Raw genomic sequence first — 25,163 nt, 5'->3', positions numbered from 1 at the left:
TGTGTGTGTGTGTGTGTGTGTGTGTGTGTGTGTGTGTGTGTGTGTTTAATTGCTCTTTTAGCTACTTTTGCCTGAACCTAACACTGTAAGTGAAACAAGGCATTTCTTGAGTTGCTGTAAATTATGCTATAATACATATTTACTCTCTCATTCCAGAAAACAAGAACAAACAACAACATCCTTCATGATGGACAGACATCATGGACACCACAGCAGCAGCTGTCTTCACTGAAACATCCTGAACATGATCGTCACTGACATGAGGCCTCTGTCGATGGTTGAAGACGAAAGCTTCACTACAATGATCCACACTTTTAATCCAGGTTACAATAATCCACACTTTTAATCCAGGTTACAATAATCCACACTTTTAATCCAGGTTACACACTTCCCTCAATGACACATTTTACAAAGTAGCTACATATTGTGCAGGTATAAAGACACATTTGTATATATTTTTGTGTACTTTTATTTTTTTAAGCTATTTGACTAACTTTTATTTTTTATTATTCAATATTTTACTAACAGAATAGTAAAATAGCAACCTGTTTTTTGTGTGAATTGCTATGTCAGTCAAATGTTCAATTTTGGAATAAAGGGGTGGAAATTAAAACGTTGTGGGGTTTTTTGCCGATTCATCGATTAATCGAAAAAATAATCGGCTGATGAATCGATTATTGAAATAATCGTTAGTTGCAGCCCTAGTTGTGTATGATTAGAATTAGTTTATCTGAGTGTTACAGGAATAACTTGTCCTTTCAGTTTTTGACTGCATCTCCTTTATTAGTTAAAATTAACAGCAAGTTATTCTTTGAGGTGATAAGTTATTCATTTTACATTTAGTTACTCATTTGCCCATCCACACACATTCATATAGCATCCTGCAACTTCTCTACAAAGCAAATCTGAATATGTCATTCCATGGAGTCTAATCGGTGCTTTAGATTGCATTCATATATTGATGGGCACAAATCAGACGTCGTTAGGGGAGTCAGTGTCATGCCCCGGTACATTTTGACATGCAACTACATATTATTAGAATCAAACATCTAACTCATTGGTTGAGGACAACTTCTCTAACTTCTGAACCACCGCTGCTCCAAATTTATTAAAATCCCTTAAAGACTCCACTTCCAAAGTGTTCTCGTTATTACTAGTTTAAGATAAACTCAAAATGTTTATCAATGTGTTTTTGTGTGGTTCATTTGACTTCATAATTAAATTATTTTACAAAATAAACTTCAAGAATAGTTGTTCCTTTTTTTTTCTTCTTTTTTTTTTGCCGGGTTTTAAAGAAATAGTCTGGCTGTCTGCCTCTCTGCAATAAAATCATAATGTCTCTGGAAAGGAGGCTGTTGACATTTCTGGCCAAAGTTGGTATCTATGGAAGCAATACTAATATGAGATTCTTTCTCCAGATACCAAAACAACAGAATGTATAATCAAAGCCATGTTAATGTATCATAATATTTTCTAAAGGTGTGTCCTCGAGTGTTCTCGCACTTCAGGCACTTTTTTCTACAAGAACAACGTCCGTCATGTGTTATTCATTTGACTTTTCAATCGCCTGCTGGAATCATTTTGCTCAGCAGATGACTTAAGAAAGGAAAGAAAAACACCATGATGATCTTATTCTGACACTTGAGCTTGATAAGCAAAGCAGTTCTTGATGTGCGTCATTTAGTTAAAGCACACGAGAAAGATTAGGTAATACAGATTAATGGTGATATTTATAGATATGACAATCCTCCCTCCCTTCAAACTCACTGAGATTTTTGCACGCCACAATGTGCCAGATCACGCCAGTGGCCTCGTCGGCTAATTACGAGGTAGTGCATGTTGTTGCGTCTCTGTTGCCTGCTGGTTGTCTTGGTGGAATCCACAGGATTAATGTGAGAAGAAAATTGTAATGATCTCACATCTGATGCCCTGAACAACAAATTTTCTATGAACATTACAGATGATTCAGTGGTATATAGTCAAAAAACCTGCATCATTTTGTAAAGCTCATTTGTTTTAAACTTTACCTGACACTTACAGGATTATTCCTGAAGCTAGGAGTAGTCCTCAGCTTGAGTACCATACTTGCCGCCGTACACGTTGCACCCCGTATAAGCCGCATCAGTTCAAATATGTCTAATAAAGTGGAAAAAAACATAAATGTCGCTTTGTCGTATAAGTCGCATCTATTATGCGTCACTGCTGACGCGTCACGTTTGTTACGCGTCACCGCTGACAACCTGGAAATGTGGGCCGGTGTTGTGCCAAAAGTTGAAGGGCTTCCAAATGGTCACCGCGGGAGCGTGCACGGGAGAACTTTAACAAGAATTTAACAAGATTAACACTTAAAAACAATTATTTGTTTGTTCGAAATTAGAGTAAAGGTGTGTCTCAATCTAACTTTTGCTTAATAAATGTAACATGTTTCAGTCAGGTCATCTGGACAGTTTCATTTTTTGTGCTGAAACATTTCGCCTTTGATCCGGAAGGCTTCATCAATCAAGGAAACGCACAACAAAACCAATTCTTCCCCCAACAGCTTACTCCTTACTTGAGCATGGACTTTGTTGTTTTCAACCAGTTTGACATGATTGTCAACAAGGAAGAGGGCCAGCAAAGGAGGAGGGGGCGTACCAAAGAGACCATCTTATCACAAACAAAACTGATTTGTTCCACTTTGGAGTAAGCTGTTGGGGAAGAATCAGTTTTGTGTTGTGTTTTTCCTTGACGAGTCGCTGTGCATTTCTTTGACATTTAACAAGATGACCTAAAAACAATTATTTGTTTGTTCGACATTATAGTAAAGGTGTGTCTCAGTTGAACTTTTCCTTAATAAATATATTTTAATGGTCAAATCAGCTGCATTTCAAAAGCCGGTATGCAGAAGTAGGAGCACGCAGTTGGAGGACTCGCTGTGCATTTCTTTGAAATTTAACAAAACACCTAAAAACAATTATTTGTTTGCTTGACATTATAGTAAAGGTGTGTCTCAGCTGAACTTTTCCTTAATAAATGAACTTTGACAGTCAAATCAGCTGCATTTCACCTGGGCAGCATGGCAAAATGCAGCTGATTTGACGTTTGCACCAGGAGTTCCTAAGCAAGACGAAGGTGGCTTGGTTTGGCAAGCCAAGTGTCTCATTAATAACCACTTTTACCTATTAATGAGACACTTGGCTTGAAATATTAGTTGAGGGTCCTCTAGTTGCTGATAATGGTATTGTTCAATTCAACAAAGTTCATGCTCAATCGTCCAGGTACCAAATCCAATAATGCTCAGTCAGGTCATCTGGACAGTTTTTTTTTTTTGTTTTGGTAGAGGCGTTTCGCCCTTTATCCCGAGAGTAGTGTTCAATATTTTCCATGTCGGAATGAATGAAATCACGACATCTCAAACAAACATTGGGTTATAAGGGGGGGGGGGAGGGGGGGGACATAAATATGTCGCTTCGCTGTATAAGTCTCAGGCATGCTAATTTTTGCCAAAAAAACTGTGACTTATTCAGCAAAAAATACGATATTCTTTAAGGACATCACAGATAATCATTTAAGTAAAAGAAGCATAATGTAATATTTTGTTACACTGAGCTTTTGCCTTGTTTTAGTGGTGGTTTACCTGCCTTTTTTTCTCAGCAGCAATGGGAACAGCAGTAGTTGGAGCAGTTTGGGCCTGGAGGGGGAAGTGTGTGAGGAGCGCGTGTCATTCTCCCCCTCTGACAGGTTGGTTTTCAACTGGTTGATATAAGTAATCTTTTAAACTGCAACTCAACAAGAAAGAGCTTTCAGTATGAAATCATTCTTTTGGGTTTGATTTGATAACCATTGTTTTTCCAACAAGAAATGTTCACTTAAACATTTCATATTTAGTTTGTTTTAATTGAATGTAAATTTGCATTAATTATTTTGTTAAAATAAAATACTTTTTATCATAGTTGCATTAAAAATCAAACAGGATCTGTAAGATTTTTTACACCATTTTTTGTATTTATTTTTACATCACAAGTTTTGTATCTACTGTATATCACTAAAAGTCACAAAAGCAGCAACAGATTGATTGGATCATTCTTAAGTTTATGCCCTTATGAACTGCAGAGTAGCTCTGTACTACTGTGAAAATACAAAAATTAGCTTTGTAAGATTAGTCGCTTTCAAACAAATGTTCAATTTCAAATTTTTTTGATAGTTTAAATGTCCCCTGTTGTGACGCAAAGAGGGGAATTGGAAATACTGTCTGTCCATCTGTCCATTACGTGAGCTGGAAATCTAGAAAAATATGTGAGGAATGACTTCCATTTTGGTTTGTGGCTGCACCTAAGCATAAGAAAGGTCCCTATCGAAATTTATGTTGCCATGTCAAAATGCAAGATGGCCATCTTTACAAACATTTGAAGAAACTGTAGTTTTTTTTCAGCCATTTTTATGAATATTGCTTAAAGTATAGTTTTCTCAAATGATTGGGTCAAAAATATCCAAAGTGCCAACTTCCATTTTGGCGTGTGGCTGCATCTATGCATAACAGCTGGAATAATGTATTTTGTCTCATTTGTTTTTATACACATGCATTTTGTAATCCTTGTATTTCCTCTTGAATTGTGCAATATTTTTAATCTCTACATCGAAGTCATTCCACAAAATCACTCCCATGAACTGATGTGCACATGCTCTATTCTTAAATACGTTTTGAATATTTTTTGGAAGCATATTATTTCTAGCTTTGAACGTCACCTGTGCAGTTTTAAATTGTACCAAATCCATAAATTTCATAAGCTGTGATTAAAAAAAAAAAAAGAAAAGTTGATTGCTGTGTTCATAATACCAAACATTGCGTACCATCCTTGTTGCTCTTTTTTGCATCATGCATATGTTTTTGTAAAGAACTTTTGTATACATTATTTCAAACTTCAACACAATAGTCTAAATATGGCAGTAACAGGGTGTAATAAAGAGAGTGCAAAGATTTAATGTTCAAGATATGTCATGTTTGTCCCAATATCCCTATGGTTTTAGCCATCTTATTACACAAGTGTTTAATTGGGGGTTTCCAACAAAACTTGTAATCCAAAATTACACCCAGAAACTTGTTTTCAAAATTACAACTAATTTTTAAAATATAATCTTAACAACCAAGACCCCCCCACCCCCCAAAAAACATTGGTTACGTACTGTAACCCCATATTCTGTGTATAGGCGCAGCCCTTTAAGGCTATCACTAGTGGGTTTATCCCTACACGCGCAGTGCAGCACTGGAAAAAGTCCACGCCCACCTACTGTGTGGGCCTCATCCCCGGTCCGTATAAATTACGGTGAGACCGGGTAATCTGCTCCCAAATAGCTTTTTTTCTTCAGCCATTTAGGAACCAGTGAGGCCCAGAGCTTAAAGGGCTGCGCCAATACTCATAGAATCTGGGGTTACAGTACGTAACCAACATTCTATTTTGTATAGGCTTCACCCTTTAAGGCTATCGCTAGTGGGTTAAAGACGAAGCAGGATGTAATCTATGCCTCACTGGGTCCACTCAGACACAACATGAAGCACCTTTGCACAAAAAAAAAAAATCATCACTCAGCCTTCTGTGTGCATAATTACGCGCTGCGGAATTGCGTGCTCCATGCGCTGGAGCACACCGGAGAAAATCTCTGGTGATGAAAAGAGGCTGAGATAGCAGACCTGCTGCTGTGAATAGGAACAACTGAGGATACAAATTGTAACAGTGTAACGATAAACAGAGTAGACCAACAGCTCCTCAGGATGAACCGATGAATAACGATAAAATCAGAAGTCATGAACTTGTGACTGATAATAAATATTTCACTGCGACTGCATGTAGGCAGGTGTGAGCTCAAAAGTGAGGCTCCATGAAACAAATAATAATCATTCTGTCAGAACCCTGAGAACAGAATGGGTCATGGAGAAAGTAGAAACATCACATAGATAAAAACAAATAATTGAACATGGTGATGACCAGGCAGCCGCCATACAAATATCCTTCACTGTCATCCCTCCATGCAGAGCCAAGTAGGATAAAACCCTCTGGTGGAATGCGCTGAGATTCTCTGGAGGATCCAGTCCAGATGAACTGTAAACTTTAGAAATAGTCTCACACAACCAGTGTGAGAGGCGCTGGGTGGATGGAGAATGTCCTGAAGAGCTGTCCCAGTAATGCACGAACATACGCTGAAAATGGCGCAGTGCGGCCGTGTGCGCCACGTAACATGAAAAATGCGCGCATGGGACAGAAGGTGAGATGTTGCTTCCTCCTCAGAATTATGAGGAAGAAGATAAAACACATCCAAGGTCATCAATCTCGATCTGAATGAGCTTGTGATGTTTTCAGAGCAGGGATAAAACGCAGTACAGCTAAACTGCTGTCAGCTTGAATTCTGAGACATGAGGGAGTAACAGAGAGAGCAAACAAACACTCACTCTCTTTGCCGACGTCAGAACTAACAGCAGGGCTGTTTTAGTGACATAATTTAAGTGAAACCTGATCTAAAAAGCTCAGAATGAGCTTTGATCAGAGCGTGCAGGACCATCATTAGGTCTCACTGTGGAGCTAGTGGGCGTGACACCGGTCTGTGTCTCCATACACCTTTCAGGTAACGCTTCATCAACGGGTGATTAAGAACTGTTTTGTCACCGAAGCCCTCATGACAGGAAGAAATAGCTGCAGCATAAGTTTTAGTTGTACTGAACGCTAGATCTCCATCCATCAGCTGGTGCAGAAAGGACAGCATGCCACCTAGTGGCCATGAGATGGCCTCCATGCCTTTCTCTGCCCACCAGCGCTGAAATACTGTCCACTTAATGTGTACAGCATTGTGGTGGAAGCAGCTCATGTGCCCTGAACGTACGCACCACATCCTGTGGGAGGCCCATCTTTTCTAAACGGATCTGTTCAGCGGACAGACCCAAAGATGCTGACCTATTTCTGGGTAACTCCTGATCACTCTTCCTGCCTGGAGGAGATCGCCCCCCCACAGCAGTTTCCACAGCCAACCCGATATCAGTCGCTGCAGACTCGGGAACCACGGAGCGCATATGCGTTGGCGGGGATCGCCCCTCGACATGATATCCACTCGCCTGTTCAAGATGCTGGGAATGTACACTGCTCTGATGGAGAGCAGGTTTTTGTGTGCCCAACACAACAGCTGTTTCGCGATGCGTAACAGTTAGGTTGAGCGCACGTCTCCCTGACGGTTTATGTAAATTACCGTCACCTTGTTGTCTGTGTGGATCAGAAAATACTGATCCCGCAGCAAGGGCAAAATGCTTAGTCACGTTTCAAACCGTGAAAACGTTTCAACACATTTATGTGAATCGACATGTGGTCCAGCCACTGTGCTCCCACTGCTTGGGACAGACACATTCCTCCCAGCTTGACAGGAACGTGTCTGTGAAAACTGAGACGTGTGATGTAGGCCTGCTGATGGGAACTCCCTCTGACAGAATGAGAGGGTTTCCCCATTGATTCAGATCGGTTCCCACGGAGGGGGGCACAAAGATAATCCACCTCTTCTGGCACACAGGATCTATGCGCAGGCGGGCAAACCATTTCTGAAGGCGTCTCATGTGAAGTAGGCCCAGTGGAACCACGATGTGGGCCGCTGACATAGTCCCAGGAGTCATATGACAGGCAGAACTGTCGCTATGCTACAGGGTTTGACATGGCGGAGCTGGGTTTGACACGGCGGAGCTGAGCTGATAGAGCTTTGGCTCTCAGCTGTGATAAACGGGCTCTCATTGTAGTTGAGTTTAGCTCCACTTCCAGATAAACAATCATCTGGGACGAATGAACGGAAGCTTTTCTCAGTTTATAGAAACCCCAGGTTTAGCAGGTGTAACACTAGCATTTTGGTCTGTGCGACAGCTTTCTAACTGGACCGAGCTAATAAGAGCAGATCGTCCAGACAAAAAGATTTCTCATTCCTACCATGTTTAACGACTACAGTGCCATCTCCACACATTTCGAGAACGTGCGTGGGGTGTTTCAGAATGATGGAAATGTGAAAATATGTGTTCTTCATATCTATAGAGGTGAAAACCAGTTGTTCTGGTGAAGTTGTCCAGCAGCTGTTTGTCAGCATGTGGAATTGTCTCCCCATGATCGAATTGCTGAACATGAACAGGTCGAGAATGGGTCTCATCCCTCCAGTTTTTTATCAGGACTATGAAGTAGCGGGAGAAAAAAAAACAGTATTTTCCTCTCCGTTGGGAACTCTGGAAATCACGTTTTTCGTCGGAAATTACTGAACTTCTGACTAGTGAAACGAGCTCTGTTCTGTACAAGACCGAACCGTCTCTATAATCCCTCTTAACGGTGGGGGTTGAGCTGCGAACTGCACTGTGTAACCCCTTCTGATCGGACGGTCCATCCATCTGTCCACTAGCTGCCACTCTGAGTAACGCTCGGAGAGCCGGCACACATTTGTGTTGTCATGTTTCTCATGAACGTCAACTAGACTAAAAATCCTTACTGCCATCAATCGCTCCGGAGATTCTCCGGGGGGAACCCGAGGAGGGCTCAGACAGAAAAAAGGGCTGTATGTGTGCCTCTGTGCTGAGCCCAGGCTGCGGTTTCACATAGAGCTGAGGTGAGCTGGCGCGCACTGAGAGGAGGTGTGAGCGCTTTCTGAGTGAGATGCCATTTCAGTGGAGACTGCAGCTGTTGTGGAGAAAACACGTTTACTCCCGTTGCGTTGTGAATGGGCAGAAAATAGCAGAAATTAAAAATGGGCTCTGGCTGAAAACGAGGGATTTTACCAAACTTGGTCTGCTGAAAAAAACATAATTTTAGCTGACATGGCAGACGAGTGTTTTGTGATATTTACTGAACTGCGGTGCCATTTAAAACGCTGTTTAGAAGTTACTGGCTTGTTCTGTGTGGGGAATGTGTGAAGAGAGGCAGCTGTGAGATCAACTGATCTGACAGTCTCAGATGAAAACTTTACTTTCAGAGGTGTTTCTGTTTTATATCAAAAAACATACATCATAAAAAAAACCACATACCTTCCCCTCAAGGATCTGTTACCTGGTGGAGGGGGCCGGCGGAGGAGCGGGGCGTGAAGTCGCTGCCACAGCTGTGGAGCACCTCTGCTGCTGTTGCTGGCCAAGGCGGTCCCTCCAGCGGCCGGCGCGGGCGGAGGACTGTGACGTCACCAGATAGCGTACAGTCTCTGAGACCTCCTCGGACCTCTGCGATTTCTCAAGGATGGTCCTGAAGTTGGCCCCGAACAGCGCCTTTGGGGTGATGGGGCCCTCCAGCAGGTCTTTCTGCAGCCTGTCGGACAAGAATGGCGAGAGGCGAAGCCAAGTGGTCTTCTGGATCATGGTCATCCAGGCGGCGATACGGGACAGGCAGACCGCAGAGGTGGCACATGTTTAAGATGACATCAGCGGCTTTACAGAGAGAGCTCTTTGTCTCCTCCAGCAGGTCTGCTTCCTCCAGCCTCTTAGAGATGCTGTAGGCCAGCAGGGCGACGTTGTTGTTCGCTGCGGCCGTCTGGAATGAGCACTGGTGAGCTCGGTTGGAGACCTTGTCACCAGCTGGTCATGCTTCCCTGGAAGGACAGGTTGCTGGTCCATCCTGGAAGCTTTTGCCCCAAGTGCCACCTCCAGGCTTGGCTCCGGGGGGGAACCAAGGGAAAAACACCGATCAGTAAAACCCTCCACTCTGGAGATGGAGGCGAAGGTGGAGACTGATATCTTTAGCTTGCCGGGCCCAGTTGCAGCCTCGTTCCAGTGTGATGTCACAGCTGGCCAGCGAGGCCAGATGGGGTCAGGGCGACGAGCTGGGGCGGAGCCAACCTTGCCGCCAGATCATCCGATCAGGGCGGAGGGAGTCGAGGGACGGAAAGTCCCTTGTGTTAACATCCTCCTGGGCATCGACGGCTGGGAGCAGTCTGGTCGCCGACATGGAAAGATCTGAGGTGGCTGAGCATCCGCCCGGCCGCTCGTCTTCCGTCACTACACTCCAGGAGGGAGGGGACAGCTCCGCATCGCCTTTCTCGGTGGAATCATTCGTTTGACTGCGTGACTTTGCGTCAAAGAAGGCGTTGTCTCGCGCATAGCGTCCCGCCACAGAAAAAAACACTCAGCGGAGCTGCTGCCAACAACGCCTTTTTCAAGAGGCTCATCCGATTCACCGCGAGGAAAAACTCGTTAGAAAAGGCGATGGCGTCATCCAGCGAGTAGCGGCCCTCCATGGAAAAACAAACATTCAGCGGGGCTGCTACTAACATCGCATTTTTCAAGGAAATCATTTGATTACCGCAAGGAAAAAAACGTTATAAACGGTGATGGCTTCGTCTAGCGGGTAGCGGTCCGCCACGGAAAAGCACTCCTCGGCGCTTACCTTGAACAAGGCTGCTCGTCTGCTTCTCCTCGGGGAGGAAGAGCTCACCGGGACGGCAGGAGGTTGGCATGACAGAGACCCAGGCATCCTTAGCAAAGGTTGTCCCGGTCAAAGCTGGACAACTTTTCCTTTTTCGTTCTTCTGACAGGGCTAGCTTGCTGGCTGAAGAAAAAATGGGAGCCGATTACCCGGTCTCACCATAATTTATACGGACCAGGATGAGGCCCACACACTAGGTGGGTGTGGACTAAAGTTTTCAGTGCTGCGTGCGTAGGGATAAGCCCACTATCGATAGCCTTAAAGGGCGAAGCCTATACAAAATAGAACTGCATGTTAAAGACTTTAATCCCATCCAATCCTGCCAAAATTCTGTCATTTACAGATTGGGTATGTGCCTGGGATACAGATGACAATCAGTCAGTTTCAGAGTTCTACATCTGTCCATGAAGCACACAAAATCACCATCTTCCATTCCAGCCTTCCCACCACCATGACAGAGATGTCAAAAGATGTCAAGGACAAAACAGTAGATTTGCACAAAGCTGGGATAGAGCAAGAAACTTGGTGAGGTGACAACAAGCTGGCAATCCAGCTGTAGTCTTTCTGTATGGAATTATTATTATTATTATTATTATTATTAATATTATTATTATTATTGTTGTGCACGTGTACGTTTTCTCTGGGTACTCTGGTTTCCTTCCACAGTCCAAAAATATGCATGTAAGGATCCACCATGAAGCTCAAGACTGAGAATGATTGCTTATTAGTGGTCCAAGTCCATGGAGGCAAGGGAGCCTGGCTTTATTGTAGTAATGTTTCTATCATACCAGAAGAGCATGGAATCCTATTGAAATGTTTTTGTTTTATTGTTATTAGGGATGTACGATATTGGATTTTTGTCTGATATGCCGATATGTTAAAACATATTTGGCCGATGACCAATACCGATATAAATTCATTCCTTTGTCCAAACGTAGCCCTCTTATTGGCTTATTTGCTACAAAAATTGTGCAACAGCTGTAATTCAATTCAAAAATACTTTACTAATCCCAGAGGGAAATTAAATGTTGTAACACATCATCCTGGTTTCATTAAAGAGTTGTTCTAGATGCTGATGGCTGTGGGCAGGAAGGATCTCTTGTAGTGGTCTGTCTTACAGCTGTCTTAAGAGCTGGTGACATATATTCAGTAACAGCCATATGATATGCATAGCTTTTTAACTTATGTTAAATGAAAAGTGTTAAATGTTATTTATTAGCATTAGTCACCTACGATGCTGTCTCACTTGTGGAGGCTTGTTCCAGGTTCCTAGCTGCAGTGTGGGATCATCTGCACTCCTGTGCATGAAGGACAGCCTTTTTGTTTTAAGGGAAAAACAAAATGTGCTAACTGTTTTATATTAATCTATTGGTGGTGCCACTACTAGGGTGGAGACCTTTTGGTCTCTAACCTCTGTAATTTTGGCCCCACCAAAAATTATTTTATTGTTCTTTAATCAAAACATTTTTTGTGACACTGAGCTACAATCTTGATTTTAAAAAGTTGAGGAGAAAAATAGCATAGCATCTCAGGTAATTTTACGCGTATCAACAGCAATTTTATTGAAAACTGTCAGGGGATGACGTGTCGGTGGGCTTGGAGCCCTGTCATAACTGCTTGCAGTACTAGTTATGTTTATATTTTTTCCATTTCCAAATAAGTACACCTGCACTCAAGCCCTTTTCACCAAAATTATTTCTGATGGTCTTGTTTCCCAGTCCAGCCCAGGTTTAATATCTTGTCCTTAACAATATTTGTCAGCACGTTGTTCCTGTCTATGATGGTGGAGAGGTTGTAATGTGCACATTATACTCATCTGAGTTGAGATGAGCTCAGGAGATTCTGAAATTGATCTGATTGGCTGGAAATCAAGCTGGACTCTAGTAAATAAAATACTTGCGAACAAAGATTTGCAAATTAATTTTTAAGTTTTACATTTTTTTTTTCTGGATTTCTTGTTGACATTTTTTCACTCTAATACAATGAAACTCTCTAGTATAATAGAAGCCATGACTCTGATTTTTTTCGTACGAGGGTAGTCTTTAAAATTCTTCTGTTGACCTTCAAATGCTTAAATGGCCTCGCACCCCTTTACCTCTCTGAGCTTCTGGAACCTTACGTTCCCTCTCGGGCCCTGAGATAATCTGATCAGCTACTTTTGGCTGTTCCAAAAACAAGACTGAAGCTCAGAGGAGATCGGGCTTTTTCAGTCATGGGCCTCAAACTCTGGAACAACCTGCCCCCCAACATCAGGCAGGCCACTTCCATTCCTCACTTCAAATCCCTGCTTAAAACACATCTGTTCTTGCAGGCATTTCACACAGTGTAAATTGATCTAGTGTTTTTTTTTAATCTGTGACCCTATGTTTTAAATGCTTTTCATTAATTTTTCAGTTATTATTATTAGTGTATTGTAATTTTTTTCTCTCCTTAATTTTACTCTCATTGATTGTTGTTGTTGTTGTTGTTGTTGTTGTTGTTGTTGTTGTTAAGCACTTTGATAACAGGTTCTGTTTTAAATGTGCTCTATAAATAAAGTTGACTTGACTTGACTTGACTTGATTTTGGTTGCACCTTCAGATTTACCTAGAATGGGTCAAAGCCACTAATTTTCATCTGAACAGACATGAGACCAAAGAACACCTAGCACAGAGTTCTCTCACAGCATTAATTAAAACAACAGTGCATGTTTACATTCTGAATGTAAACAAGAATCTTCAAACATTTTCCGTTTGAAAAGAAAAAGATATTCTTATAGCGTATCAAGCAGAGTCTGACAGCTGTAGCTGCATGCTGAGTCAATAAGACAGATTAACAATCTTATAAAGTGAAAACAATGACCTGCTGGCACTTCACATGGCAAATATTTACTATATTAAGAAAGGATATTAAGTAGCTTTTCATAAAGTAAAAATCAACTTTGACACTGATTAGGAATTTTTCTTATTTACTCTGACTTAACTGACAAAACTCTAAAGTAGAAAAGTAAATACAAAGTAATTTAGAAGACGGCTGTGACTGAAACAAGTAGCATACTCTGTTAGATGTGTTCAAGAGTGTTTGCTAGCAGCATTTTGGTCTTTTGCCTGTCTTCACTAAATTGTCCATGTCACATGTCCCATCCAACAGTGACAATGCAGAGGACAAGGAGACTGAGGTCAAACAGGAGTCCAGTGGTAAGCACATGCATGAATATTTCCTTCTTTTAAGTGTGTTGCAGTCTGTGATACTGACACTTTTAGCAAAAACAAAAAGTCCAATTCAACAGTTTAATACAATGAAATGAGTTAAAATATCCCCCATCTTCTGACTTGAGAGCTTTCCCCCTCACTTTTTGACTTCGGGTCTGACTTGGGCAAAGGTTAGAGAAATTGAGCCAGTGATCAGGAGGTTGCAAAAATTTTGGTGGTAAAGGTGAAGTACCACAGCACTCGCTGTGGTGACCTCCAGGAAGGGAACAGCGGAAAAAAAAAGAAGACAAAAAACAATGAGCTGTGTGAGCGTGAGGCTGAATGACTGGTATAACATGTCAATATCATGCAGGGACACTATGTGTGGATCGGACTCAACTGCAGGTCCCCAGGACCGCTCTACTCATTGTGAACTTGGATGTGAAGGAGTCTGGGCGTGATCACATGACCCTCGACCCCCAGCTTAGGAGCATGCTGCAGTGGGTGGCTGCTTCCATGGCCAACATCCCTCAGATTCAGCTGAGTGCCGACAGAAGACTCCAGCAGGTGAATAGTTTATATTTGTTATGGATGTTTTTTTTTTATTTGCACAAAACTGAAACAACACGCGTAAAGGAAAAGATAAAAAAAAATGTGCATGAGAGTTGATTGTGACAAACAAATTGTGTATAAAAACTGAATGCAATGATGTGGAGATGGCAAATGTCAATATTTTATTCGTAATATAACATAGTTGACAGATCAAAAGTTTAATCTGAGTCAATGTAACATTTTAAAGGAAAAATATGTTGATTCAAAATTTCACAGTGTCAACAAATCCCAAAAAAGTTGGGACAAGTAGCAATAAGTGGCTGGAAAAAGGAAACTGAGCATATAACGAACAGCTGGAAGACCAATTAACACTAATTAAGTCAATTGACAACATGATTGGGTATAAAAAGAGCTTCTCAGAGTGTCAGTGTCTCTCAGAAGCCCACATGGTAAGAGGATCACCAATTCCACCATTGTTGCGCAGAAAGATAGTGCAACAATACCAGAATGGTGTTACCCAGCGTAAAATAGCAAAGACTTGTAAGTTATCATCATCAACCATGCATAACATCATCAAAAGATTCAGAGAATCTGGAACAATCGCTGTGCGTAAGGGTCAAGGCCGTAAAACTCTACTGGATGCTCGTGATCTCCGGGCCCTTAAACGTCACTGCACCTCAAACAGTAATGCCACTGTCAAGGAAATCTTCCGGTAAGATGGCGCCCGTGTACATGGCCTGCAATCTACCTCTGACGATACTGTTTGGATTATTTCTGCTTTTTTCGTTTTTTGTCTGGGATATCAACTCGCTGCTTGTGTATGACCGACAAAAGCTCCTCGATCTTCTGTATCTGCTGTCGCTGATTCGGACCATTTTGATCGTGACTCGGGACCCCCCCCCTCTTCCACCCCTTCTGGCAGACGTGCCTGCTTGTTTACGCTGGGCCCCAAGCCTGCCTTCTCGGAGATATCGCTTCAGACGCCGGGGTAAACGTGCCGGCCGGCTGGTAAAACTCAAAGCTCTGCGTGGTCAACGTTTCCACAGCCAGCTTCCTACGTGCCCGGACCAGGGAAAATATGGGTGTTGTCTACCGGCCCAGCGCTTGGACCGTCCTGGAGGCGCTGTTTTTGAAAATCTGCAACCGTTGGCGCGCACCACCCCCACCATGGCTGGTTCTGTGTCGGACCAGATCAGGACGTGCCTCATCAACACAAGGTCTGTTGCCAATAAGACTTTTATCCTAAATGACTTTTTTAAAGACGAGGGACTAGATTTTCTTTTTCTCACTGAATCCTGGTTGCCTTTGGGTGATTCAAGCGCCTTGGTGGAACTTTTACCTCCTGACTGTCTGTGTTTTAATGCCCCGCGGCCATCAGGTCGGCGGGGTGGTGGAATATTAACTGTATTTAAATCAAACTTTTCCTGTAAACAGTTGTTCACCCTCATGCCCTGCTCCAGTTTTGAGCTGAGTGCTTTTGAACTCGGACATTCCCCTCCCGTTCTGTGTGCGATTGTTTATCGCCCCCCTCGTTCCAAGGACTTCATAAGTGAATTCTCTGATTTTCTGGCTTACATCACACCAAGATATGATCACTTTATTATCGTTGGTGACTTTAATATTCACGTCTGTTGTTAGGAGAAGCCGTTAGTGAAGGACTTCCTTGATTTGTTGGACTCATTTAATTTAACTCAACATGTAAATGCTCCCACCCAACAACACGGTCACACTCTGGATCTCATTTTAACACGTGATGTCTCTGTTTGTAATTTGGTAATCGGTGACAACGTTCTCTCAGACCACATGCCTGTCTTGTTTGATATCATCCCGCCTTGTCCTACTGCTAAGTCGTGATTCTGCACGTACTTCACGCGCCATTAACCGTTTCACTGCTGCACGTTTTACTGAAGCTTTTAGCTCTGAGAGGATCGATCAGCTCTCAGTGTCTCTCTCCACCGAGGAGCTAACCTCTCAGCTTAACTCTGTTTGCTTAAGTATTCTGGACCGTGTTGCTCCCGTTAAAACCAGGAAAACAACACTTTTATCAGAACCATGGCTTAATGACGTCACTCAAGCCGTTAGACAGCAGTATAGGAGAGCAGAACGCAGGTGGAGGAAAGACAGGCTGCAGGTTTCTTTTCAAATCCTAAAGGAGAGTTGGCGTCATTATCAGAAGGCAGTTAAAGCCGCCAAATCGAAGTTCTTTTCTGCGATAATTGCCTCAAACTCCCACAACCCCCGAGCCCTTTTTTCCACCCTGAACTCAGTTCTACACCTCAGTGAACATTCACCTCTAGAAGCTTCAACTGAGCTGAGTGAAAACTTCCTCCATTTCTTTTCTGAAAAAGTTGCAAACACCCGGGCACTCATTTCTCCACCTGCTCATGATCCGTCCATCCCATCTCATTGTGTTGCTGTTCTGGACCACTTCGAGCCCATCTCTCTGTCTTCCCTGGAGCAGGTCATGTGCGGCATGAAGCCATCTGGCTCCCCTTTTGACGTTGTCCCCCCTCGACTCCTTAAGGAGCTTCTTCCTGTTCTTGGCCCTCCTGTTCTTGGCATTGTGAACAGCAGCTTAGCCTCAGGTGTGGTGCCAATAACTTTTAAACTGCTGTCCAACCTCTCCTGAAAAAACCTAGCCTTGACCCCTCAGTCATGTCCAACTTCCGGCCTGTCTCCAGACTCCCATTTGTCGCTAAACTGCTGGAAAAAATAGTGGAGTCCCAGCTGAAATGCTTTCTAGAGGATAATGCCATCTTAGAGCTATTCCAGTCTGGCTTTAAACCTCTCCACAGCACTGAAACTGCTCTACTCAAGGTTTTTAACGACATTCTCCTATTCACAGACGCTGGTGATTCTGTGCTCCTTCTCTTACTGGACCTCACATCTGCCTTTGATACAATCGACCACGAGATCCTCGTTGCGAGGTTAGAGCAGTGGGTGGGCATCACTGGGTCAGCCCTCGAATGGTTTAGATCTTACCTCGCTGACAGGTCCTTTTGTGTCTCCATCAAAGATTTTAGTTCAGCCTCGGCAGCGCTTAAATGGGGGGTACCGCAAGGGTCCATCCTTGGTCCTCTTTTATTTTCTTTATACCTGCTGCCACTAGGTGCTATTTTCAGGAAACATAACATACCTTTTCATTTCTACGCCGACGACTGCCAAATCTACTTCCCCCTCAGACTCAACGGTACTCGCTCTATTCAACCGTTACTGGACTGCGTGGCTGACATCAGAGATTGGATGGCTTTAAATTTCTTGAGTTTCAACGAGAAGAAATCTGAAGTTATGCTGTTTCCTCCCAATGACACAATCACCAACCACTGCATCGACCTATCCGTTCCATCACCGTTAGTGAAACAAAGAGTCACTAATCTAGGAGTGATACTTGACCCTTCTCTGAAACTCAACAATCATGTAAATATGATTGTTAAATCCTGCTTTTTCCAGCTGAGGCGACTGTCTAAGCTGAAGCCCATATTGTCCAAAAATAACCTGGAGACAGTAATTCATGCATTCATTACATCCAGGCTCTACTATTGCAACTCACTCCTTTTTGGTATCAGTCAGACCTCCATAGCTAGACTCCAACTGGTCCAAAATGCAGCAACCCAGTTTTTGACCAGCACAAGCAAAAGAGAGCACATTACACCTGTTTTGGCCTCCCTACACTGGCTTCCGGTTCACCTTCGAATCAAATTCAAAATACTCTTGTATGTCTATAAATCACTAAACAGCTCTGCCCCCTCCTATCTTACTGATCTGCTCCAGCCGTATGTCCCACCACGTTCTCTCAGATCAGCAGACCAGTTACTCCTAACAGTCCCAGGAACCCCTCTCAAGCGCAGAGGTGACAGGGCCTTCTCTGTAGCAGGCCCAAGACTTTGGAATGAGTTACCTCTGCTCGTTAGACAGGCCCCCTCCCTCACAGTTTTTAAATCTCGCTTAAAAACACTTTTATTCCCTGGCTTTCTGCACTGTGTGATCTGTGCTGAGTCTGTGTGCATCACACTGTGTTAGTCATGTTGCGGTTGTTGTTGTTATCCATTATTGTTTTTGTCGGTTTCTACTTTTTGGTGTCCTGTTATGTAATCTGTTGCTATGTGCTTGTTCTGTTTGTCCCTATACAGCACTTTGGTGTGCTTTGTCACTGTTTAAAGTGCTTTATAAATAAATTGGTATGGTATGGTATTTTTTTCATTTTTTTTCATTTAGCCTTTATTTATCCAGGTTAGTCTCATTGAGCCACAAGAACTCATTTTCAAGAGAGACCTGTTTAGGGAGCACATGGTGGGGGTTAAGGGCCTTGCTCATGGGCCCAGGGTGGGGCGAATGATGGTGGGCTGTATGGTAAGGAAATGAGCTGTATGGTAAGGAAATAACAGAATGGGCTCAGGAATACTTCCAGAAAGCATTGTCAGTGAACACAATCCACCGTGCCATCCGCCGTTGCCAGCTGAAACTCTACAGTGCGAAGAGGAAGCCATTTTCAAGCAAGCTCCACAAGCTCAGATGTTTGCCCTGGGCCAGGAGTCATTTAAAATGGAGTGTGCAAAATGGAAGACTGTTCTGTGGTCAGATGAGTCACGATTTGAAGTTCTTTATGGAACACTGGGACGCCATGTCATCCGGACCAGAGAGGACAAGGATAGCCCAAGTTGTTATCAACGCTCCGTTCAGAAGCCTGCATCACTGATGGTATGGGGTTGCATGAGCGCTTGTGGCATGGGCAGCTTGCATGTCTGAAAAGGCACCATTAATGCAGAGAACTATGTTCAGGTTCTAGAACAACATATGCTCCCATCTAGACGTCATCTCTTTCAGGGAAGACCCTGCATTTTTCAGCACGATAATGCCAGACCAAATTCTGCAGCAATCACAACATCATGGCTACGTAGGAGAAGGATCCGGGTACTGAAATGGCTAGCCTGCAGTCCAGATCTTTCACCTATAGAGAACATTTGGTGCATCATAAAGAGGAAGGTGCGACAAAGAAGGCCCAAGACGATTGAACAGTTAGAGGCCTGTATTAGACATGAATGGGAGAGCATTCCTATTTCTAAACTTGAGAAACTGGTCTCCTCTGTCCCCAGACGTCTGTTGAGTGTTGTAAGAAGAAGGGGGGATGCCACACAGTGGTAAACATGGACTTGTACCAACTTTTTTGGGATTTGTTGATGCCATGAAATTTGGAAACAACAGATTTTTCCCTTAAAATGATACATTCTCTCAGTTTAAACTTTTGATCTGTGATTTGTGTTCTATTCTGAATAAAATATTAGAAGTTGGCACCTCCACATCATTGCATTCAGTTTTTATTCACAATTTCTGAATTCTTCAAGTTCTAGAATTGCGCCGCTCAAGGTGGCTGCATGTTGGAGTAGCTCTGTTACTTTCAATCTGAGATATTACTTTTGAAATCTTTAATTCCTCTTTTTTCTGGATATAAATTGCTTTTTTTTTGGATGATTATTTCCTCTGGTGTCAGATGCTTTGCAGCTGGAAGGATTTTTACAGAAATATCTTTGCTTTTGGACATTTGTTATGATGCATAACCATAACAACAAGGTTGTTTCTTACAACCGGGAGCAGCTGATTAACATCTCCAAAGCTCAAATAATATCTCAACTACAGCCTCAAATCCCAAATGAGTTGAAAAGTAGGCGTCGTTGATGCAGAGCAAGAGCAAAGAAGAGGGAGAAAGAGAGAAGAATGCAGTTTAAACCATCTCTTCCATCAATCAGGATGGGCAATGCGAGATTGCTGGGAAACAAGTTGGATGAACTTCAAGCCCTAACAAGGACCCATCCAGAGTATCGGGAATGCAGTGTTATGCGTTTCACTGAGACATGGCTGCAGGATCATATCCCCGACTCCAGCGTTTCTCTGCCAGGCTTTCTGACCATACGAGCAGATAGAGATTTAAAGAGGAGTGGCAAAAGGAAAGGAGGTGAGTTGGCAGTGCTTGTGATCTACAGATGGTGTAATCCTGGACATGTTACTGTGAAGTGTCGTCTCTGCAGTCCAGATATTGAACTTTTAGCCCTAAGTTGTAGTCCATATTATTTGCCAAGAGAGTTCACCAGTGTTATTTTGGCAACTGTTTACATTCAACCAAATGCTGTTGCCGAGACTGCGTGTGATGTCATCAGCTCCGACGTTGCTAAGCTACAGACACAACACCCTAGTGCGTTTGTTGCAGTATCTGGTGATTTTAATCATGTCTCTCTCTCTGCTACACTTCCGACATTCCAACAGTTTGTCAGCTGCTCTACCAGAGAAAACAAAACGCTGGACTTGTTTTATGCAAATGTGAAGGATTCATACATCGTTCATACACGTAGACTGGGATGCACTGTGACAGCCACATGGAGAGGACATTAATGCCATGACTGAGTGTGCGACCGACTATATAAACTTCTGTGTAAACATCATCATCCCCACCAGAACAGTGAGATGCTTCCCCAATAACAAACCCTGGATTACCACTGACCTGAAGGAACTGCTAAACCAGAAAAAAAGAGCCTTCAGGGAGGGAGACAGGGAATTATTGAGGAGCACACAGAAGCAACTTAAAGTCAAGATAAGAAACGGCAAGGAGGTGTACAAGAAGAAGCTGGAGAGCAAGCTCCAACAGAACAATATCAGAGAGGTCTGGTCAGGGATGAAACGGATCACAGGCTTCAAGCAGAAGGAGGATCAGAAGGATGGAAGCCTGGACAGAGCCAATGAACTGAACACATTCTTCAATAGGTTCAGTTCAGGAACAAGCTCGGCATCCTCCTCTCTTGCCCACAGCCAAATATACATACCACCCTCCATTGACCCAAGGCTGTCCTGTCATACCTCAAATATTGTATCTACCACCTCAGTCATGGACCCTTCTTCTAGATATTGGTCTTCAACCAAATCAGAAGATGCTGATACCTCCTTTGCCTCCCCCCTCTGCGTCTCCAGAAGTCAGGTGAGGAAGCAGCTGGAGAGACTGAACCGGAATAAGGCTGCAGGTCCAGATGGTGTCAGTCCCAGAGTACTGAAGGTCTGTGCAGAGCAGCTCTGTGGGGTTCTGCAGCATCTCTTCAACCTTAGCCTGACCCAGGAGAAGGTTCCAGTGTTGTGGAAAACATCATGTCTTGTTCCAGTGCCAAAGAAAACTCACCCATCAGTCCTCAATGACTATAGACCTGTTGCCCTGACATCCCACATCATGAAGGTCCTAGAGAGACTTCTGCTGACCCACCTGACTAGACAAACAAGCACATATCAGGACCCACTGCAGTTTGCTTATCAGTGTGGACTTGGAGTTGAAGATGCCATCATACACCTGCTTCAGCAAACTCACTGTCATCTAGAAAAGGCAGACAGCACTGTGAGAGTCATGTTCTTTGATTTCTCCAGTGTATTTAACACAATCCAGCCTGATTTGCTTTGTCAGAAACTTCAGAAGACTCAGGTGGAGGCCTCAACAATTGCCTGGATCAAAGACTACCTGACGGACAGACCACAGTTTGTGATACTGAAGGGTTGTGTGTCTAACCATGTGGTCAGTAGCTCAGGAGCACCACAGGGGACTGTACTCTCACCATTCCTTTTCACTCTGTACACCTCAGATTTCCAGTACAAAACAGACTCCTGTCATCTGCAGAAATATTCTGATGACTCTGCAGTAGTCTGGTGTATCAGACATGGACAAGGAGCTGAGTACAGGGAACTGGTGGACCGCTTTGTGGCATGGTGTGGAAACAATCATCTCATCTTGAATGTGAACAAAACAAAGGAGATGATTGCAGATTTCAGGAGAATCAGGAACAGGTCCAACCCTATTTCCATCATGGGAGAAGAAGTGGAGGAGAAGTATAAATACCTTAGAGTTCACCTGGACAATAGACTGGACTGGAAATGCAACAGTGAAGCCGTCTACAAGAAGGGACAGAGCAGACTGTACTTCTTGAGGAACCTGAAGTCCTTCAACTTTTGCAGCAAAATGCTGCATATCTTCTATAAGTCTGTTGTAGAGAGTGCCATCTCTTCTGCCATCATCTGCTGGGGGAGCAGCACCAAAGCAAGTGACTTTAAAAAGATCAACAAGCTCATAAAGAAGGCTGGCTCAGTTCTGGGGACTCCTAGAACCTTTGGAGATGATTGTACAAAGAAGGATTCTTCATAAAGTGAAGAACATTATAGACAACCCTCAGCATCCTCTTCATCAGACTGTCATACAACAACAGAGTGTCTTCAGTCAGAGGCTTCTTCAAATACGTTGTAGGACAGACCGCTACAAGAGATCCTTCCTGCCCACAGCCATCAGCATCTATAACAACTCATTAATGAAACCAGGAAGATGAGTTACCACAACATATAATTTCTCTCTGGGATTAATAAAGTATTTTTGAATTGAATTTAATTGAATTTGTTTAGTGTCCCAACTTTTTTGGGAATCCTGTTTGTAGATAGAGAGATAGAGATGTGTGGGGGTGTAACAAAGTTTTTTATTAAATTTAGTCAGTTAAAATGATTTAAATTTAATAGATTTCCTTGTATTTATTTAACATTTCTAGTAAAAAAAAGTATTTTTATCTCCACTAGACCATGAAAACATTAAGTATTTTTTTAACACAGTAACTCCAGATGTCTGAAACAGCTGGTCACTCTGTCCCTTCAGCTTCCAGCTGTCGTTCAGAAGCTCCGGGAAAAGAAGTGGAGGGTGGGAGATGTGCTGCGCATGCTGCTGCGCTACAGTGAAGAAATGCATCGACACCTTCCAACCAGGGAGGAGGCGCTGCAGGCGGACAGAGAACCTCACCACACCCCCCTCTTTCAGTGGCTGCTGGAGCATGCTTAGAGCCTCGTTCTTCCTCTTGTCATGTCACATCCAAAGGCCTTTCTCAAATGTCAGTCACCAGAGGGTGCTGCACCAGTCTGCACACATCTGGCACATTGTGCTGTCTCACATTGCATGCTGCGATCGAGAACTGCCTTTAGTCGTTTAATTTCTCTTTCCACCTCCCATTTCATTGTTGCAGGTTTAGAATTTGCCTGTCTACTTTTATCACAGGTTTATTTAATGATCTGTCTTCTGCACCCACCCACACTGCTGAGCCTCACACGGTGCTCGGAATGGTTGGAGAGACGGAGACCCACCCCATGTCCAGTCCAGATACACACTCAAACCAAGTAAGCTGTGTGGAGGATTTTTTTTTTTTTTCCTATCAGGGAATTCCCACAGCTGCTGAGCAGATGATGTCATCACATCCACTGCTCACCTCTGTGGTGGTGTTTGAAATGTTGAGAAACCAACAGTGTGCACACATCACACCACACCCTTGTATTATCACAACTAGTTCAAGACTCTAGCCTCTCATTTGAGCTGCACACTAGAAAATGCTGATGTTTGGTTTATTCCAGAGATGTTTCTATGGAGGACTGAGTGTCTTTATATTCTGTCAACATGTTGCCATCGAAGAGAAGTAGAAGATGTTAGAGATGTAAATACCCTGTCTGTGTTATGCTGTCATTTTGTGTTGGTGACAAAGTAAGCCATAAGTTTGACTATATATTATTGAAGAGTATTTCTGTCCAGGCTGCTCACTTAAGGCAGTATCTGACTGGGTTGTGACTGCTGGGAGCAAGTTGGCAAACCACATTTCCAACGGTGTCTACAGATTCATGACATTCACAGGTTCTCCGCCTTGCTGCTTGAGTTTTAAACAAGTTCAACAAATGAGTTTGACCAGTTTTCTCTCTAAAGAGTCAAAAGTTTTTGTAGGTATCTCAAACTCCTCATGATTTTGCTGCAGGTAATTCCACCCCGCCTCATCAACACTAGAGCTGTGTTTTGACTCCTGTAAAAGAAAACATGACCAGGTCTAATAACGGCTCCACCAACTTCCTTTCTGTGGCCTGGATTAAAACACTTTTGGTTTCAGAGGAAACGAGTTCTGTTGTGTACATGAACAGGCTGCAGCAGAAAAGCTAAGGTTTCGCTCAACATTAGTGTTGTGTAAATGGGAGCCTTCGGCTACGTTCACACTGCACACAAATGCAGCTTAAACCCTTTTTTTCTCATACGTGACCCATATTGGGTTTTTATGAACATCTGAACAGTTCAAATGCACTTTTTTTTTTTCTCTAATCTAACCCAAGTTTTTTTTCCACATGTTCTAAATCAGACATGTCCAATGTGACCACCGTCTGAATGGTCAGTTCATAATTCATCTGACTCGTCAGTGAGGTAGGTGATGCAAGTATTATTATTGATACCACCCGTGTGCACTTTAAACCTTGGACCTCTGCACTTCATCCACAGACCAGAAGTTCAGTTCATCTTGTTTCATTTAATTTTCCAAGTACTGGATGACTGAAAATCTACAGCTGTGACAGACCGTATCAATACTAGCATGATGGGATTGTTTGTTTCAACCTTCAGTCCATCTCTCCCAATTCAAAAATATAATGCTGCACTGGATCAGCCATCAAGAGGCAAGATCACATTTAAACACTGGACCAAACAAGCTTGTCAGATAATTCAATCATTTCTAATTTGACAAGTTCAGAATCAATACATGTTAATCTGTAGCATCCATATTTACCTTCTTAAACCCAACATGCTGTGCAGGATATTATACCCATGCAGGTCGCATCAGGCTCAGAAAGAACTCGTGTTGGACACATTTAAGTTATATTATGAACGATCGAACTGGAGCCATAGTCACAGTTGAGCATTAAGATGTGTAGTGTGAACATAGCTTTTTAGAGACCAACATGACGGCAAACTGTCCACGCTCTCTCACTCCTGGGGGCATTTTAGAGTTACCAGTAACATGCATGTTTTAGGTCTGATGAAGCCCACACATGCTGGGAAAGCATGACAACGCACAAAGGCTCCAGCTGGGAGGCAAACCTTACAACCTTTCTGTTTTATTCAGATTCTAGATCAAATTAGTGTGGGTTTTTTTTCAAACTACTATTATTAAAGAGAAAATGATCTCACACTTATGAACACAGAGATGACTCGTGAAAAGCAGGTGGGGTGCTACAGTTTCAACCGTAC

General features: G+C 43.1%; 1 protein-coding gene across 2 annotated transcripts in view; it reads left to right on the top strand.

Annotated features, from left to right (window-relative positions):
• Positions 1–23,763, top strand: part of akap11 (A kinase (PRKA) anchor protein 11) — a 48,114-nt gene extending 24,351 nt beyond the window's left edge. The window contains exons 8-11 of one of the 2 annotated variants that reach the window (XM_037687074.1): positions 3,637–3,720; positions 13,521–13,567; positions 13,935–14,128; positions 22,776–23,763. In XM_037687074.1, the coding sequence (XP_037543002.1) occupies positions 3,637–3,720; positions 13,521–13,567; positions 13,935–14,128; positions 22,776–22,955 (505 nt within the window). In that variant the 3' untranslated portion in view covers positions 22,956–23,763. Of the gene's footprint in view, positions 1–3,633; positions 3,721–13,520; positions 13,568–13,934; positions 14,129–22,775 lie in introns of both variants that reach the window. The other variant, XM_037687073.1, reaches the window with a different exon arrangement.
• Positions 23,764–25,163: the final 1,400 nt, after the last annotated feature.

The sequence above is a fragment of the Nematolebias whitei genome, chromosome 13, assembly GCF_014905685.2.
Source record: "Nematolebias whitei isolate Nwh7 chromosome 13, NemWhi1, whole genome shotgun sequence".
Classification (NCBI taxonomy): domain Eukaryota; kingdom Metazoa; phylum Chordata; class Actinopteri; order Cyprinodontiformes; family Rivulidae; genus Nematolebias; species Nematolebias whitei.
Note: the sequence above shows the minus strand (reverse complement) of the source record. Positions and strands in the feature narration are given on the sequence as shown.